This window comes from Copadichromis virginalis, linkage group LG6 (assembly GCF_057382275.1).
Source record: "Copadichromis virginalis isolate Kocher_CV1m ecotype Utaka linkage group LG6, C_Virginalis_male_GT1.1, whole genome shotgun sequence".
Taxonomy (NCBI): domain Eukaryota; kingdom Metazoa; phylum Chordata; class Actinopteri; order Cichliformes; family Cichlidae; genus Copadichromis; species Copadichromis virginalis.
Window position 1 is genome coordinate 41,904,071 of NC_140623.1, and position 19,359 is coordinate 41,923,429.

At 41.1% G+C, this 19,359-nt stretch overlaps 1 protein-coding gene across 1 annotated transcript in view; it reads right to left on the reverse strand.

Moving 5' to 3' along the window:
• The window catches only part of sorcs3a (sortilin related VPS10 domain containing receptor 3a), a 244,761-nt gene that overhangs the window by 19,991 nt on the left and 205,411 nt on the right, over positions 1-19,359 (reverse strand). The window contains exons 19-22 of the mRNA XM_085460496.1: positions 13,874-14,060; positions 5,763-5,896; positions 2,141-2,264; positions 1,574-1,686 (exon numbers count right to left, since the gene is read on the reverse strand). Of these exons, the coding sequence (XP_085316622.1) occupies positions 1,574-1,686; positions 2,141-2,264; positions 5,763-5,896; positions 13,874-14,060 (558 nt within the window). The remainder of the gene's footprint in view (positions 1-1,573; positions 1,687-2,140; positions 2,265-5,762; positions 5,897-13,873; positions 14,061-19,359) is intronic.

Here is a 19,359-nt window from a genome sequence, read left to right on the forward strand (position 1 = left end):
AGGCCTCAGACATGACCAGATTAAAAACATCAACAGCTTCTGAGGAAGGAAGATATGAACATAACTTTTACTGTTTTTGCATGGAGGAAAAAGAAGACCGCGTACAAACTGTTCTCCCAAAAAAGCAACCACTGCTGCTAACACAGTATTAGCTGTTTGACAGCATGCTAACATGAAGCTAATCGCGCAGTAGCCACACTGATGTCTGTTGACCTGCGACTAACAGGTAACACAGCCCTGTTTCTACCACAGAATCACTGTGGAGATGTTAAATGTTCTTATTTCTAACTTTGCAGTTTGCTTTGTATTGAAACTGAAACAGCATAACAAAAACTTGTGTGTGTCCTCATTAAGACAGGAATGTGTATCTGTGTGTGGGACTGTGGCCTCGGGTTTGTAGTTTTAACTGGTGACTATTTGACATTGCATCTCAGGGACAGACATCATAGTAATACATAAAAATAAAAACAAGGTTGAAGTTTAGGCTCACAGGGTCACTTTATTCGACTGTTTTAGATTGCTGAGAAAAAAGGGAGGAACAATTAATCCAACTGAGTAGCAAGAAAAAGGTAAAATTGAAATATGAACTTTTCAAAGATTCTAAAAAGCTGAGAGCCTAAACTTCAGACATCCACACCGTTTCTCACATGCTGAAATGGTTTAATCATGAGTGAATTAACACCAGCATCAACAGAGCTCTATTTAACTTTGGTAATTAGTGAAGTGCACAAGCTTTCAATAGCTTGAGAAGACATCAATAACTTCAGTGATTTATTTAAGAGGGAGTCAAGTTGGAATAAATAACACAAGTCTGTCCGCAGGATCGTTAATATCAGTTCAGCCTTAACTGCTTTAGTGGAGTCTTGTTATTGCTAATAAACAACATGATGAAGAAAAGCTAAAATCACTTTTAAGGCAAATTACTTGAAGCGAAGCGGCACGAAATTCACAGCGAACGCTAAAACAATCAGCTCGCAAACACAGGTCTGACTCTGGGGTTATCCGGGTTACACACGAGCTCCCCTTGAACCACTTTAAACGTTCCTCCAAAGGCTCCCACCTGCAGCTCCAAATGCTCGATACGCTGTTAAGATGGCTAAGAGCACAGCAAAAAAATGCAGCACTCTATTCATGAGCTGTGGATGGGGTGATGGGTGAGCTTCCCACACACACTCGCACACCTACGATCAAGTGCGCACACACAAACACACATTAGCCACAGTGACAGGTATCGTCACTCCTTGGTCTCCTAGGCTTGAAGTTCATTTTCTGACTTTAAAATTAAGAAATCGGCGCTCGTGAAGGCGTCTCGGGAGAGAAGGAAAGCAGAGTCGTCTTCACACCTGTCTGATGATGAATCACGGGGTGGCCGAGGGCGTTCTCTCGCTGCACCAGTGAGCCCAGAGTATTGGACCGCAAAGGGGTATATGAAATAATTGAGAAATAGCAGGATGAGACGGAAAGTAGGAGTAAAGAAAAAACGATGGAATGGAAAGAATCTCAAGATGGAGAAATGGAAGGATGGAAGGGAAGGAAGAGAGAAGGAAGCAGAGAGAAAATGAAAATCACTCACTTGGAGCAGAGCCTTCTTAATTACTCTCCCCACATCCTGTCTCCACTCGGGTATGTCAGGGTTGAACTCGTCCAGATTAGGGGAGAAAGATAAAAGTAGAGATTTGAAGAATTCTGTCGAGGAGAGTCAGGGGAGAATCGGCCATTAATTCACTCCCATCTGAAGGCATTATTCTCAGTGAGCTGTGCCAACTGTCATTTTGCTCAAGTCGAGTTTCAGGTAGTTAACACTTGATGAAAAGAAGAGGCTTTCTCATATCCCCCGCACTTCCCTTTGGCTAAATGTACCAGATGCACTTCTAGATAATTAGAAAATGTCACAGCTTTACACCAACCCATTCTCTGGTAATAAATCACTTCATTTTAAATGAAGACATATTCTTTAGAGGTTCCAGCAGTAATGTGATATATTTTAGTCAAGTAGGAGCTGTTTTACATCTTATACAGGGTAAAAATAAAAGAAAACAGTAAAATTGGAGGACTTAAATAAAAAGTATTTAACTGCCTCCCATTAAACTGCAGTTATGTGTTGTTACCAGCTCCGGGAACACAGTTAACAAATACTGACCTTTGACTGCTATAGTCTTAGTGTCCTGCAAGATGGTGTTGCTGGCAGCCACCTGAACAGTTATGGTGTGCATTCCCTCACTCTGAAAGGTGTGCGAGATGCTTCCATCCAAAGTTATCACTGGCTGCAAGCACAGTTTTTAAGTTACAGGTAAACATAATAATGTCCCAATTTCTTTCCAAGTTCAACGTGTAACATTGGTGAAACTGCACACCTTGGCACCAAAATCCCTCATGAGGAGGAACATGAAGTAGTATGTTATAAAAACTGTAACAGGTACTCATTTATAAGTATACACAGTGAGAGTTTAGGCCCTACCAAACAAAAGATGACTGAAATTATAGTGATAGTTTCGGTAGTAGCTTAAAAGTGTTGTTTCTGCTTTAAAAAACAAAACAAAAAAGCAGATCCAAACAGAATCAGTGAAATACATATACTCTAACAATTCCAGCAATTGTTACCATGGCCACATCACAATAGATGTGGAAGAGGAATCTGGTCTTTAAGTCTAACGTCATCAGCCGCTTCCGGGTCCAAACTCCGCTTCAGGTCCCAAAGTCAAATGAACACTGCAGCATCACTGAGAGTTAAAAACTGTCTAAATTCTTTAATAAAATGATCAGTGTGGCTGCTTTACCAGGTGTAACTATAAAGTTTAACATGCAGGCATCAATGAAAACAGGATTTATTAAGTTTAATGGAGTTTGAAGTTAGCAGGGAGTTAGCTCGCTAGTTTCCACCTAAACATGATATACCATGTCCTGACTGATGGATTCTTGAACAATGAAAACGTACAGCTCTGCTAGCACTTCCAACATAAAAGGAGACCGACAACTAAACAGCAGTGGTGTTTGTAGGGTTACTGAAGTTGGGCTAGTTGGTATATAATGATGTGCTACGTGATTGCTAGCTATACAGCTATGTTAGCATAACATAAACACAGTGAAGCTGAAGGATGAACGCTAACTTTTTTCCACTCGATAAAAGTTAACGTGAGGGTTCCTGATGGTTAGAGACAAATGCAATTGCAGGATGCTGTAAACGAACCAAACTTCAGTCAGGAGAACAACTGAGATAACCCATCCACAATACGAGGTTAGTCATTAATATACTGCTGCAAGTGCTGGGCTGTTACATCGTAAGGTTTTAAAAACTGAGCTTTACAATGAAGAGTGGTAGTAAAACTAATAATAAACAGAAATACCTAAAGTTGTGTCGTGGTATAAAACTGGGGATAGACACCACTTCACAAATTACAGGCCTGTTTCTTTACTTCCACAATTCTCCAAAATCCTAGAAAACCTGTTTAATAAACGATTAGACAAATTCTTAGATAAACATAAATTACTCTCTGACAGTCAATATGGATTCCGATCAAAAAGATCAACATCACTGGCATTAATCGAATCAATTGAAGATATTATAAATGCTATAGATCAGAAACAATATGCAGCTGGACTATTTTTGGATCTTAAAAAAGCATTCGACACAATCAATCATGACATATTAATTAATAAACTGGAACGATATGGGATCAGGGGGGTTGTACTGCACTGGGTGAAAAACTATTTAAGTGACAGGAAACAATTTGTGAAGCTGAGTGTCCATTCCTCATCATGCTTGGACATTACTTGTGGTGTTCCACAGGGCTCTGTACTGGGTCCAAAATGTATTATTTATATAAATGATGTTTACAAGGCATCTGATGTATTAAAAATTAGTATTATTTGCAGACAACACAAATATTTTTTGTTCTAGTGGGAATCTAAAGTAGTTGCTCGATACAATTACTTCAGAAATGTGCAAAATTGAAAAATAGTTTAACAGGAACAAACTATCGCTAAATCTAAGTAAAACTAAAATAGTCTTATTTAGGAATTCCCTTAGAAATGCAAGTGCGAATTCATATAGATGGTGTGGAAATTGAAAGAGTACTTGAATATAAGTTTCTTGGTCTGATTATAGGAAAAAAATATTACTGGAAGTCACATATAAATCATATAGATAACAAAATTGGAAGAAGTGTTTCAATCTTGAGTAAAGTCAAACACATTCTCTATTGTTCCCTGATTGCACCGTATTTGAATTACTGTGCAGAGGTTTGGGGCAATACTTACAAACGTCTGCTATCATCAATCTTTATATTACAAAAAAGGGCCATAAGGATAATCCATGAAACTGGTTACAGAGATCATACAAATCCACTATTCTTAAAATCAAAAATTCTAAAATTCACAGATCTGGTTCATTTTCTCACTGCATAAATTATGTATAAAGCAATAAATAACCTGCTTCCTGACAATATTCTAAAACTGTTTTCTAAAAGAGAACGGGGATACAATTTGAGGGGGGAATTACATTTAAAACATCCTCGTATCCGTACAACATTAAAAGGTTTTTGCATCTCTGTGTGTGGAGTGAAGCTGTGGAACAGACTAAGTAAAGATATGAAGCAAAGTCCAAGCATGGCGCAGTTTAAACAGCAGTTTAAGGATATGGTTTTTGCAGGGTACAGGGAGGAGGTAGAAATTTGATAGGCTGTTCTTGTCCAATATTTTCATGTGTGTGTGGGTGCACGTGTATTTTGGGTGTATATATCTGTAGGTTGTGTATCCTTTGAGGTGTAACTGGGGTTTTTGAAAATGAGTATATGTGTGTATGTGTATACATGTATATATGGATAGATAGAAAGATAGATATACATATAATTATTTATTTTTTTTAAATACATGTAACATATAATGTAATTGTAAGGAGGATTTCTGTATTCTGTTGATTACTAGATAGTGGAAAAGGGGGTGGGATTAAATAAGCTTATGCTTCTTCCTGCTCCTTTTTGAACATGAAAGTTATTTGTGGTTGCTCATTTTCCTTTTGTTTTGCTTTGTTTGTTTGTCTGGTTTTAATTCTATGTTGTTGTACTTTTTCAACATGTTCAAAATAAAGATTCAATCAACCAAACTCAGAGAGGCCGACAGTGATCACTGACTGTTTTTAGGTTCTTGTTCAGATTAAATAGAACAAGATACAAAACATTAAAACCTGTTAGAAACACAACAGCCTCAATAAACACAGAGTAGTTTGGACCCGGAAGCAGGGTTCATCATCATCACCTAACAACCGGACAAACGTGTGAGTCTTGGTTCTGATTCATTATCATAGTAATTTCTATAATACAAGCATCAAACCTGAGGTCCTACACAAGTTTATTAGCTCTGTATTAAGCCTGTCAATCTGCCCTGTCCAATCAAAAATGACACTAATTGGCTTTTTAATACATAATGAGTGTAAAAATGTGATGCCGAGAGATCCTGACCAAGCATCACTATGTGATTAAGACACGAGACGACCTTTCAGCTAATGTTAACCTGAGCGTGCTCTAAGCACACGAGACATGTTCTATCACTTTTGAGGACTTGGCTCTGGATCTCTCTTTTGTTGCTTTGTTCTTCTTAAACATTAAAAACACTTCTCAAGCACAGATAAGAGCATTTATATTAAGCAGTCTACTAACAGCAGCACTTACTATACAGCTTAAAAAAATAACAACTAAAATCTAAATTGCAAGCCACAGAAATTTCAATGAAAATGTCTTTAATGAGTCTTTCTTTGCAGACGTTACCTCAGTATTGTTTCCTAACCACCAGAAGTAAGTGACTGTGCGTGAGTGGCTGGGTAAGACCACCGCTGTGATGTTCACTTCCTTGTTTCTTATGACCACAAAGGGAGCAAGAAGCTGGACATGCTCCACTGGACCTAAGAAAGAAACAGGACAGACGGGTTGATATCGTACACGGATTCAGTTAATGAGGCAGACTTCAGATCGTGCTTCTCACTCAAATACAAAAAAGGCAGTTGGCGGTACATGGGGTGCGAAGCTTGTTCAGTGCACTCGGGTTTCCTCCCACAGTTCAAAGATCTGCACCTGAGGTGAATACATCTGTCTCTGTTTCTCTACATGTCTGGTGCAGTTTGGGTAAAGACACACTCCCATCCCAGCCCCCCAAACTCTGGACAGAATAAGTGGGTTAAGAAAAATGGATAAATGCAAACACTGTGAAAAGAAATATCATATAAACTCATAGTGAGGAACTCTCAAGGTGCAGCCGAGTGTCCGTTACTACGACGTGATGGATGAAAATCCTCTAAAATGTAACACCTTTACTTCTGTAACCATGTTGATGCAACTCAATCCAACATTACTGAGAAAGTTTATCTTTATGAGGACAGTTAAACAGTCGGGGACTTTTTATGTCACTCGAAACAAGATAATTGTCACATCTATCAGTGTGACAATCAAATGATGTAACAGCTTCTAAGTAATAGAAGCCCCCCCTGCAGTTTATTGCCTAATTCTATACTGCAATCACTGCGATGCATGTCAGACAGACCTTCCCAATTAGGCTGTGCGAGTCTGCTGGCAGGTGTAATGAGACTGCCTAATAGGTGAGACATATATGGCGGCCTGTTATAACCATGCACACACTGCGATGGCAGAAGATGAAACACTGTATGTTCGTGTGATCTTGTTCTCATTCATATTCATATTTATTTCTTCATCCGAGTTGTGACGGTACATTTCTTAATAATGACTATTCTAAGTTGGGCGCATGTTTGTTTTAAATTATTCCAGCCTTGTATTTTGGAGAGAAAATAATCAGCAAATGGAAGAGTTTTCTTTCTGCCTGCTGTGCTGTGTTTTTAAACAGTTGACAGAAGTAATTGCTTTCTCTGTGGCAAAACAAGGGTTTTAAGTAGAGTTTGCATTTCTGCACATTATGGTTTGATAAACTGATAAGTTGAATTAAACAGTTCTATTTTTTTTGTTCTTTATTATCTCCACACCACAAAATCCACTTTATGCACTTCTTTATAATCATCTAACAGAAAATTCAGTTTTATTTATATGGAACAACAACAGACATCTCGAGGCACTTTATATTATAAGCTAAGGAGCATCACAGACAGAACTCTAATGATCCAAAGATGCCCAGTTGGATAACACTCATTTATATTTATGTACACTATAAATTATTATAGTGAAGGTCCACCTGGGTCTATTCCAGAAAGCAGGTTAAACTAACTTTGAGACTGATATTCATGTGAACTATGACATCAACACAGTAAACATTTATACTAACGATTTAACGAAGGCTTGACTCGCCGCAGTCGTCCTCTCAATGAGAGCGACTCAGTAAAGATCACCGTCTTAGTGCTGCGATAGGAAGAAGCGCCCCGGTGACAAAATGATTGCTGAGGTTTCTCTGCAAAATGCCTCATCTTTTCCAGCTGTTCCATTCATCTTCTCCTGTGTAATGTCCGTCCTCCTGCACTGGAAAGGCTGCCTGAGCGTTTGAACCCGGCTGAGCGTGCCAAATTACCAAGACTGGGAGGTACGTGACAAACTGGAACCCCACCAAAGTGGACCATGTGCTAGCACTTGTAATGTAAGTTTTGCTCTTTGCAATTGCCCGTAACGAATTTCCCAGAGGAATCCACCTGAGAGATTAATAAAGTTTTATCTAATCTCTAATCTACAAAGCATAAAGGCAAACTTTTGAAAACGTCAAAACCACACTTTGTGACTTTTCTTAATTAGCTTAAATCTTAAAAAGATCTGTGGAGTGATTTGGAGGAGGATATACCAAATTTAACCTGTAGCTGCACACACTGCCTGCTTCCATCAAGCTGCGTGACTATTAAGAGACGCAACTGACATGTTTACTTGGATAGTTTGGACTTTTCTTACTGCATTTTAAATTTCTGACCAATTGTCACAGTGTGAAGCAGTCAGAGTTCAACAAAACTGCAGCTGAGCCAGAAAAGTGAATGTCTTTAAATACAAACCCCGCCTTTTATTCTTTAAGAAACAGGAGTGGACGTTTGCTGGTTTCTTTTAATAAGTTAACACTATTTATATATTTTCAGTGCTAGTACTCATTCATCTGACCTGAATTTTCCATGAAGGAATAAGCTCTACTCCCAATGTCTCATGTCATCAACTCTGAGATATTTATTCTGGTGTAACGTGACAGGAGCAAACTTCAGGTGACAGCTACTGTCTGTGAAAATGTAGATGAAACATATAGCAGGCAAACAGATAGTTTAGCTATTTTTTGCACATATGTAACATTATTGTTTGACAGAAAAAAGAACCATTTCACTCTGATACTAGTGCTGACGAGCAAAAAACTCCCAAAAATGTTGACACCATCATGAATTTTTTGACATAATACCTTCTGGGTAATACTGCAAACCTCCCCACTAAGAACCTAATGGGACCTGACAGGGGTCTGGGATGGTTTACACTAATCGTAGAGATGAAGTTTGCTGCCATGGACAAATGTAATACACTGTTTTTATGGAAAAACTCCAACGAAAGGTTCGTGTAGTGCTCATTTCTCCGAGGCTTCTATTAGCGCTCATCCTCTTTAAGCAGAACTAATCTTTATCCCCAACTTTGGATGCTGCGTGTGTGTGTGTGTGTGTGTGTGTGTGTGTGTGTGTGTGTACTGTATCTTTGTATGAATGGGAGAAGGTGAGAGAATCGTTTGGTATTAAATATGCTCAGCTGAGAAATTGTTTGTAGTAGATTTTTGGCGTTTCTCCCTGAAAGCATCACCTACACTGTGAAATAAATCCAGCTGAAATTGTTCCTGTCAGAAATATATACATACAGCGCAGGCTGGCTGACTTTTAATTTAGGAGGTTAAATTAAAATTGACTGAAAAAAATCAGCAAAAATAACAGAGAGACAATTCAACACTTACAGAAAGTAGCTTGAATAATTTCCATGGAAAGTTAAAGTGATACACTGTTTTGTTGCTGTCTGAACAGAAGCTAGAAGGCATGACGATCCAGTAATTTGTTATTTGTGCTGCTGCGTAAAACCTGCTCCACTTTAAAAGTAATCCATTGTTGTGATGCCGTATCCTCAGATAACTGCCTATTAGCTGCAGTGGCCTTAAAAGCTCACTTCTCTGTTTGTTCCTCACAGTAAAACCTTGCATAAGCAAGTTTATTATGACCTTTTTCCCAAAACTTGTTTATCACAGCTGCTGTATTACAAACCCTGTATAGGTGAGCACAGTTCACTTGCAATGAGTTTAGCGTGGATCAACAGTGTGGTTGCCGTTCAGGTGAACGAATATACCACCTGGAGCTAAGTACCGTGAAATCCACATCTGAAAAAACATTTTACTGCTGATCAAAAAAATGCATTAAGTGACTTAATTTCATTTGATGTTTTTTTTATTGCTGATGTCCAAAAGGACTGCATCTGACCATCCATCTAAAGGCTTTCTCTCATTTATTTGAAGACAGGAAGCAGCGACTTTCTACAAAAATCCCTGCTATTGCCTGAAGGTCTCTCTTCCATCTCCAGTATAAATAGTGAGCAACACTACATCATTTATATGAACCAACAGTCATGTCCCAACATTACTGACTCTGACACAAACGTCTTCATGTCTTCAGAAAGTATTCTGGTCTTAAGTAGCAAAGCTAATGTTGGCTGGGTGGGTGATATCCAGGCGATCAACTCTTTTGTCTAAATAATTAAAAAAAGGAAAAACAAACAAATCACAGCAGATCCTCTTCCTCCATCACACCCTGTCCCAGCATCCTCCTCTGTCACGCCAACCCTCTAAAGCCTCCTTCGCTACATCCCTGAATCTTCTCTGTGGTTTCCCTCTATTTCTCCTGCCCAAATTCAACATTTTTGTCCATCATATTCACAATCCCAGCTCTGCACATGTCCAAACCATCTCATCTCTCCATCTCAGTACCTCCAGCTCAGCCTCCCATGTTTTTCCCAGTGCTACCATCTCTAAACCATACTGACTGATGGCAGGTCATACTATCATCCTAAACCTAAACCTTCCCTTTCATTCTTTTCTGATATCCTTCCTCTCACTCGTCTCCACCCACTCCACCCTGTCTGCACTCTCTTCTTCACCTCTCTCCTGTACGTTGCTTTCGACGGTCATCCATCTCCACTGTTGCAGTTGTCTCCCCATCATTCTCACACATGTACATTCTCACATATCCATATCACATTGAGGTGACTGTTGTCCTTATTTGGCGTTATATAAATAAAACTGAACCCTGGACAGGTCGCCAGTCTGTTGCAGGGCCAACACACAGGGACAGACAACCATTCGCACTCACATTCACACCTAGTGGCAATTTGGATTATCCAATTAACCTATCCCCACAAGCTGCATGTCTTTGGACTTGCAAATCAAATTGAATTATTCTGTCTTGCATCTACAGCCTTTAATTCCTCTTTTCTCCAGAGCATACCTCAACCTCTCCAGGCTCCCTACTCTCACTACAGACCACAATGTCTTTGGCAAACATCAGAGTCCACAGAGACTCCTGCCTGACCTCATCTGTCAGCCTGTCCATCCCCACTGCAAACAAGCAGGGCTCAGAGCATCCCTGATGTAATCCCACCCCTACTTTGAACCCATCTGTCACTCACTGCACACCTCACCACCATCCCTCTGTTCTCATACATGTCCTGCAGCCCTTCACATACTCTGCGCTTTGCTCCTGACGTATTCATGCAGTACCACAGTTTCTCTCTTGGCACCCTGTCATACGCTTTCTCTTGATCTCCAAATACACAGTGAGGCTCTTCTGACGTCATCTACATTTGTTCATCAACACTGTCGAAACAAACATTGCATCTGCAGTGCTGTTTCTCAGCAGGAAGTTGGATTGCTGCTCACTAATCATCACCTCTCTTCTTAACCCTTTAATGTCCTTTGTATCATATTTGATACGAGTTTCTGAGATCTGTCTCTCTGATCAATACCTTCCATAATTTCAAAATGTTATTGACAAAACTCTTTGTTTGGTCTAAAACTAACATTGTTGTTAACAAAAAAGTTGCCAAAAATGCCCAATGTATCAAATGTGATACAACAAAGGCTCTGTTTCACTCTTCTGTACCACCTTTAGAAGTCAGTCCAGCAACAGGCATTTGAAACACGAGCAAGACCGGGTACTTTTCTTTCAAAAGAGATGTTTAATGAAGGTTTAAATTAACATCACCCTCAGCCGACAGTTCTACTCTGGCTGAGGATCTAAATCTCTTTTATGCCCGTTTTGACAGGGAGAACACCGACCCTGTCCTGTCCCCTCTCCCCTCAACCGACCCTGCTCCGGTCCTGAGCACTCATGAGCTGAGGCGTGTGTTCCGGAGCATTAACACCAGGAAGGCGGCCGGGCCGGATGGAGTGCTGGGCCGGGTGCTAAAAGACTGTGCTGCGGACCTGGCGGACGTCTTCACCTCTATATATAACACCTCGTTGTCCTGTTCACTGGTACCATCCTGTTTCAAAGCAGCAACCATCGTTCCCATCCCAAAACAGTCAAATGTCACATGTCTGAACGATTTCAGACCTGTGGCACTCACCCCCATTCCCGCCAAATGCCTGGAGAGACTGGTCATTAAACACATCAGAGCTGCTTTTCCACCATCCCTGGACTCGCACCAGTTTGCATACAGGGAGAACCGGTCAACCGAGGATGCGATCGCCACAGTGCTGCACACATTACTGAAGCACCTGGAACACAGGAACACCTATGCACGGCTCCTCTTTGTAGACTACAGCTCGGCTTTTAATACCATCCGGCCATACAAACTCCGTCCCAAACTCCACCAACTGGGACTTAACTCCTCTCTGTGCAACTGGATTGTGGACTTCCTCACTAACCGTAGACAGAGTGTCAGAGTGGGTAAGAACACCTCTTCCACCCTTGTGGTCAACACCGGTGCCCCTCAGGGGTGTGTTCTGAGCCCTCTGCTATACACTCTCTTCACCCATGACTGTATTTCCTCCTGCGCGTCCAATCTCATTGTTAAGTTTGCAGATGACACTACAGTGCTCGGACTTATATCCAACAATGATGAGACAAACTATAGGACAGAGGTGCAACAACTAGAGTCATGGTGCCACGACAATAACTTGGTCTTAAACACCAAAAAGACCAAGGAGATCATTGTAGATTTCCGGAAGAGGGGTCATAACAACCATCTGCCTCTCTTCATTGGCAGTGAGGCGGTGGAGAGGGTGAGCAGTTTTAAATTCTTGGGGGTAACTGTGACCGAGGACCTGTCCTGGGGCAACCATATCACCTCAGTTGTACGGAAGGCCCAACAGCGCCTCTACTACCTGAGGAGACTGCGGAGCGCACACATTCCCAGATCTCTGATGTTGAACTTCTACAACTGTGCCATCAGCAGCGTTCTGACGTATGGATTTCTAGTGTGGTTCCCCAGCTGCACCAAGGCCGATCAGCAAGCACTCCAGCGGGTGGTGAAAGAAGCTGGCAGAATTATTGGAACAAGTCTGCCAGAGATCAGTAATATCTTCCCCACTCGCTGTCTGAGGAGGGTGCACAGTATCCTGCGGGACCAACATCACCCTGCGCGCCACCTTTTCCATCTGCTGCCCTCAGGGAGAAGGTACAGGTCTATACAGGCCAGAACATCCAGACTGGCCAACAGCCTGTATCCACAGGCTGTGAGGCTCCTGAACTCTCTGCCCCCCTCTCACGGACAATAACCATATCCAACTTCTTAATAGCAATGAACTGGTCTGCATTGGTGCATCATATCTTTATTCTCTTCCCCCTCCTGCCCCCCCTTTCTTAAATAGATAACTATCATATCTGATATCATATCTCACAGTACAATAATATTGAATGGGTTGCATTGTTGTATTTTGTCATGTTTCTCAGGTCTTTGTCTGAATTTCTACGAACATTATTGCTAAGGATTGTCTTATTGCATTGGAGTCACACTGGGTTAAATATGTACACTTGGGTTTTAAGGGGTATTTATTATTTTCTTCTTTTTTTTGGGTTGTATGGAAGCCCCAAACGCAATTTCATTGTTCTTGACAATGACAATAAATAAATAAATACTAACATGGCGGGACTCGGTCAGAAACCTGTGTTGCTTCTGACTCCTCAACTACATAACCACATATTTACAGTGTGCCGGAAGCCCAAAATACCAAAAAGCACATTAGAATTTCTATATTCTTTTAACATAACAGTATTTGTGAATTTACATAAAATTATATTCTTAACAACAAAAATGTACATTTCTCTTTTTAACCCCTTTACCAGTGCCAATAAACTGACCCATCTTTAACAACTCTTTGCTACATCCTGGTGTAACCTTCTTTCAACCTTACTGTTCATGCTGGAGGGTGAAATCTGAACATTTTATCATCTTACCTAACACAACTTTAGTGGGTATGTGTGTGCATTGTACCAAATCAATAACAGAATATGAGCACGTCTGGGTCAGAATAAAACAGAGCTTTTAAAATGAGATTTTACAGACCGTTCAGTTTGTAAAGTCTCATTCTGTTCCTACATTATAAACATTCTCCTATCTTAACACACTGTATACAGACAGGAAACGCATCATTAACTGATGTTCATGGACGTAGTCATACACATCTGTGTTTATCAGTAATGCTTTGTGGCCTGAAAAGCAAACAAAGTATTAAAAGTCTACTAACACTCTGCTTCTGGGCACTAAGTTAACTGCTTTGAGTGCAAACTAAAAGTTGACTCAGATGACGGCATCGACAGTTTTGTCTCTTATGTCGATGAAACAGAGAGTGAACAGCAGCAGTCATCTTCTCAGAGAGGATTTCAGTTGAAAGCAACAGCACGCGTTGTGTTTGTGACAGTGTGGACACTTACATGTGACGTGCAGGTAGAGTGTCGTGGTGTCGTAACCGAGCGTGTTCTCTGCAAACGCCGTGACACGGAATATTCCGGCAGACTTGTAGACGTGCTTGATCCCTTCCTCGGTCCAGCTCAGATTGGAGTATGAAACTGCTGTGCCGTCACCAAAATCCAGCTGGATGTTGGTCCGCAGCGAGTCCCCCTGAAACACAGCACACCAGCGTTTCTTCAAGCTATAGACAAACACTTTTACTGAAATGAGTTTTGCAATGTGGCTGCTTTACAGGGAAGAGCTGCACTGAAGAGATGGAAAAACAGAAGCCACGACAATGTGAGTGATGCAGGCAGAGGTAACATTTCTAACACACGTGCCTCCTGTCAGGACCAAACCAGGGGATATTTCCCTTCCTAGGCAAACACATAAACTGCAACACTGTGGAGCCACTACAAGTTAGATACAACAGTGTGGCTTTAATCTGATTTTATCAAAACAAAGGCATCTTAAACCATACCTCAAACTTAAGGTGCATGAGCACACTGAGAGAAGCAGCATTTTGTTGACCAGACGCAAGAACGCAATTATGCAGCAGCATGGTGCAAAGTGCTAAAAGAGATTGTGAGACTAATAGCACAGAATGGTAACAAAGTATCAGCAGGTGAGGTTATTTGCGCTTTAACACTGACCAATCACATCCAATTCATGGCCGGGAAGCAGGCTGTGAGTGAGTCAGGAGAGTCTGCTTCCCTGAGGAGAGAAGGCTGGCATGGGGCGGATTCAATGAAAGCCAAATATAGCTCATTAATCTAAAGCACTTCAAGTATGCTTGTGAGGGCAAATTCAAAGTTCTAGGGGCTTACGTTTCAGTCTGTTCTGAAAGCACTTGTAAAGAACTTGTTTTTTGGTGAAGTCCTAGGTATAAAAGATGAAATGGAACAACTGACATTTTTATATTGTGCTGATTTAATGACCCCTCAAAGTTCTTTAAATTTTCATTTAAAGACAGTCCGTCTCTGTACACATTAAGTGCTTTAGCTCATACACATAGCCATCGATGTGAAGTAGATGATAATTAACCTACAATGCAAGTCTTTGAAGTTCGTGGAGGAAAGTCATGCAAACAAAAGGAACACACACAAACTTCATGCAGAAAGGCCCCACCCAGGGGACCAGGAGCCTTTCTGGTGAAGTACACAATGACCATGATGCCATTAGGATGAAGAAAAGGAGATGAGCTTCAATAATAATTATACATGAAATAAAAGTTTTAACAACCTACTAATAATCCAAATAAAAAACGGTGATTATGATTGACCGTGGACAATAGTCACATGATTGAATTTCACTATTTGCATAAATGAGGAGAGAAATGCTTGTTGCTGTGTGCTGCCATACGACACACCCAGTGGCTGAATGAATGGAAGTGCCCAGCATTTCTGGCAGCAAGATGTCAGCAGCAGATCCTGTAAATAATCCCACAGATCAAGCTGACCAGCTGCACTCCTCAAGCCACCTCAGCGATGCTCCCACCAGGCTGTCTGGCACTGATGATCTGGCTGTTTGAAAAGTTGCTTCACATCTTTTCACCCAAACATGATGACTAAGAGAACTGATCCAATATCCACTAATCTGTAGACCTCGATATCTACTAACATGTCAATCAACAGTTTTGGTGCTGCCACAGCAAACGCCCGATCCCCTCTGAGCTTACGATTAGTCCTGGGCACGCTCAGGAGGAGCTGGTCTGCCCACCTGAGGGACCACGAAGGTATGTATGGATGAAGAAGCTCAGAGAGGTACAGAGGGGCAGCATTGGACAAACATTTAAAAACAAATAAAAGCAGCTTAAAAAGGATCCTAAATTGCACGGGCAGCCAGTGAAGTGAATATAAAACTGGGTGATATGCTCGCATCTACGAGTGCCAGTTAAAAGACGTGCAGCGGCATTCTGAACTAGCTGCAGTCGAAAAGCAGAAGGTCGACTCACCCCATAATAATAATAATCCAGCCGTAATCCAGAAAGTGCTTAATTTTGGCCAGCTGCCTCAGATGAAAGAAACTAGACTGTACAACCGACCCGATCTGGCTTTCAAGCTTAAGTTCAGGATCCATTTTAAAACCCAGATTAACAATCTCTGGTTTACAAAATGATTTCAGGGTTTGCAAATCAACACACTGAACAGCAGTGGAGGCAGGTCTGAACACCATTACTTCAGTCTTAGAATCATTAAAACAAAGAAAGTTTAGCGCCAACCACGACTTGACGTCCTCCAGACATGTTTGTAAAGATTTACAGACGACACATCTTTCTTTTTAAGAGGAACATAAATCTGGCAGTCATCTGCATAACAGTGAAAAGAGAGTCTGTGTCTCCTAAAAATTGAGCCCAAGGGAGGTAAATACAGTGAAAACAGGATGGGACCCAGAATGGAACCATGCGGTACTCCATGAGACAGCGGAGCACGGGAGGACTCACAGTTTCCTAAGTGAACTGAAAAGGTTTGATTTGTTAAGTAAGACCTGAACCATTTCAGAGCCACACCTGTTACACCGACACACTGCTCCAAATGCGAGATTAAAATTTCATCGTCTTCAGTGTCAAATGCAGCAGTTAAATCGAGTAAGATGAGCCTTTCACCAGAATCACCTCATAAAAATATATCATTAAAAATTCTTAAAAGTGCTGATTCAGTGCTATGCATTGCTTTAAAACCAGATTGGAAAATCTCCTGAATATTTTGCGCATTCAAGTACGGGATCAATTGGTTACTTGCTACTTTTTCCAAGACTTTAGATAAAAAGGGCAGCTTAGATATTGGTCTAAAGTTTTCAACAGTGTTTGTATCTAGGCCAGGTTTCAGGCCTCACAGCACGGGCTTCATCGTTCAACCAGGGTTCAAACTTAGTCTTAGGATGCCTGATTTTTAGAGAGGCAACAATAGCCAAGGTATGAAACCAAGAACTGAGTTCCTCTACGTTTTAGAGTGCGTCAGGAATAGAGAACTGAGTGTAGTAGGTGGAGAACTGTGCTGCAGTGAAAGAATTTAACAAACGAGATGGCTGAACAGGGACATGCCCCCTGAATCCATTTCTAGACAAAGAGATGTCAAACAGAACCGGCATCAGAGAAAACAGGGTCAGAGACTTTCAGATTAAAAGCAGGCAATGCGTGCACTAAAACTAGATCGAGAGTGTGGCCACACTGTTGTGTGGGTGCAGAACATCGAACTAAATTAAAAGAATCAGTAAGATTCAAAAAGTCTTTAACCATGCACTTTTCTAGACAGCACACGTGAATATTAAAATCCCTGACAATAAGAAAGGAGTCATATTTTATCGTGACTTCAGTCAGAAATGCAGCAAATTCCATTATAAAGTCCTTACTGTATTTTGGGGCCCTGTATATTATTTTGCACAGTACAGGGGGAGAACAGGCTATTTCAAATAGCAACAGCTCAAAACTGGAAAAATAAAATTTGAATGAAACCTGTTTACACCTGTAGCGATTTCTGAAGATGGTCGCAACTCCTCCACCTCGATCAGATGTGTGTTGGACATTAAAAGAGCAGCAGTCTGAAGGCAAAAGTTCTGGAATCACCAGCAGTTATCCACGTCTCAGTTAGGCAGAGGTTGACCTCAACAAAACACTGTTTCAGGTATGTTTGAGAGCTGTCAGCCTTTCTTTAGCTTCTTCTGCAACACCTGCCCGATGTTTAAACACCACCTTCTATTTCCAAACCTGAAACGGATTCATGAGCATTCAAACAAAACAAGTTCAGTCAGGAAATCCAGTGTGATTTGTGATCTTAGTTCACAAGAGATGGAAGATACTTTTCAACTAGTTTACGTGTTCTTAACTTAAACACTAACTATGCCTTTTTATACAGATATACTTTATATAACTTAAGTCGACAGCAAGATTACAAGGTTGCTCATCTTTGCATTGTTGGCACAAAACAGCTTTATAGTACATAAAAAGGACAGGACAGTCACTATATTGTGTCTGTTTACTTCCAAGTATTACTTCTAATGACACAGTTTCACAAATGTTCTTTGAATCATTTCTCTCAGATTAAGCACTAGTGTTTACTCTCTTCATGTCACTGCTTCCTAAAGCTTTGTCTGACCAGTTAAGCAGAAAGACTAGTTTTACCAAACAATAATTGATGCTCTTTAATTTGCTCAAATTTAGCAAATAAAGAATTCATTTGCAGAGCAAACACATAAACATTCTGCTATTAAAGGTTGAAAAAAGCTCTTCGAAGCATCTTTGCAGGCGGATGATTTGTTGCAAGTTAACTCAAGAATGAAATGACTTCAAAGTTTTATTTATTAATATATTAATCATATTGAATTGTATAAAAGTGCTGTATATAAATTATTTTCATTGCTTTGTGGCACGTGCAGCAGAAGAGGAGAAAAATAAATTTTGTATGCACATGTGAGTTTGTGTTGTGATCCCGCCGTGTTTGCCTTTGCAGGGTGTGCGATCCTTCCGCTGCCTGCACGGTTTCCTCTGAGAATCACATCTGGCACCGTCGGTGGATAAACACACAGCGCAAGTGTTGGTGGCTCCAGCTGCCACGGCGACCAAACCTGAACTCATCCTCTCAGGCCTGTGAAGTCAAACTCCCAGCCTCCCCTTGGCACACTGTAGCACAATACAACTGGGATCTTAATTTGTAACACTGCATTAGCATGCCAGCTCTGCCAAAACTCACATTAGAACCAAATAAATTCATTGTTCTCTTTCCTGCTCCTTTGCTCTTTCCATCCCTCTCTACCAGTCACTCCTTTGTGTGCTTGCGTGTGTTCAAACACAGGAGGTTTGGTGGGCTTTGGGGCATTTTTCATGTCACTCTGTCTGGAAAATGAAATCTGTGATAAGTGGCTGGAGAGAATAGAGAAAAGCTAAGAACAGGGTTTGACAGCACGGGTATTGTTTCCAAGTGTAATGAGCTGGCATGCAAACAAGACTCGAGCTCTGTGGTGCTGATGTCACTCAGCTCTTCTCGGCGTCTGCTGGCCATTCTGTTCACGCTCCTCGCTGTATCAGCCACAGCGGGATTCACTAATCTGCATGAGAGCGATGCTGACCCGTCTCTCTAAATGTCACTCTTTGTGTTCGTGTATCTCTCAGGGTTGAGCAAATCCAAACACATCATGGCTGGAACCCTGAGACTGGGTTTGCACTGAAACAGCTGCTGTATGTGGACAGGGGTTTGGATACATGAGACCGGCATTTGTTCAGGTGTGTGTCAGACCTGAATCTACAGTATCAGCGTGCTGTGTGACAATAAAAGCTGTGAAGCGTTTTGGAACATCGCCCAGGCTATTTCTGACAGCAGAGTGCACGTCATGTTCCTCCTACAGTGGATTCATGTTTGCACTGTAATAATAAGACTGGACAAATTCTAAAAATGCCAGTTAAATAGAAAATATTGCTAAACTGATTACAGCAGGGACGACTGCGAGGAGCGATGGAGTTTTACATTACAAACAG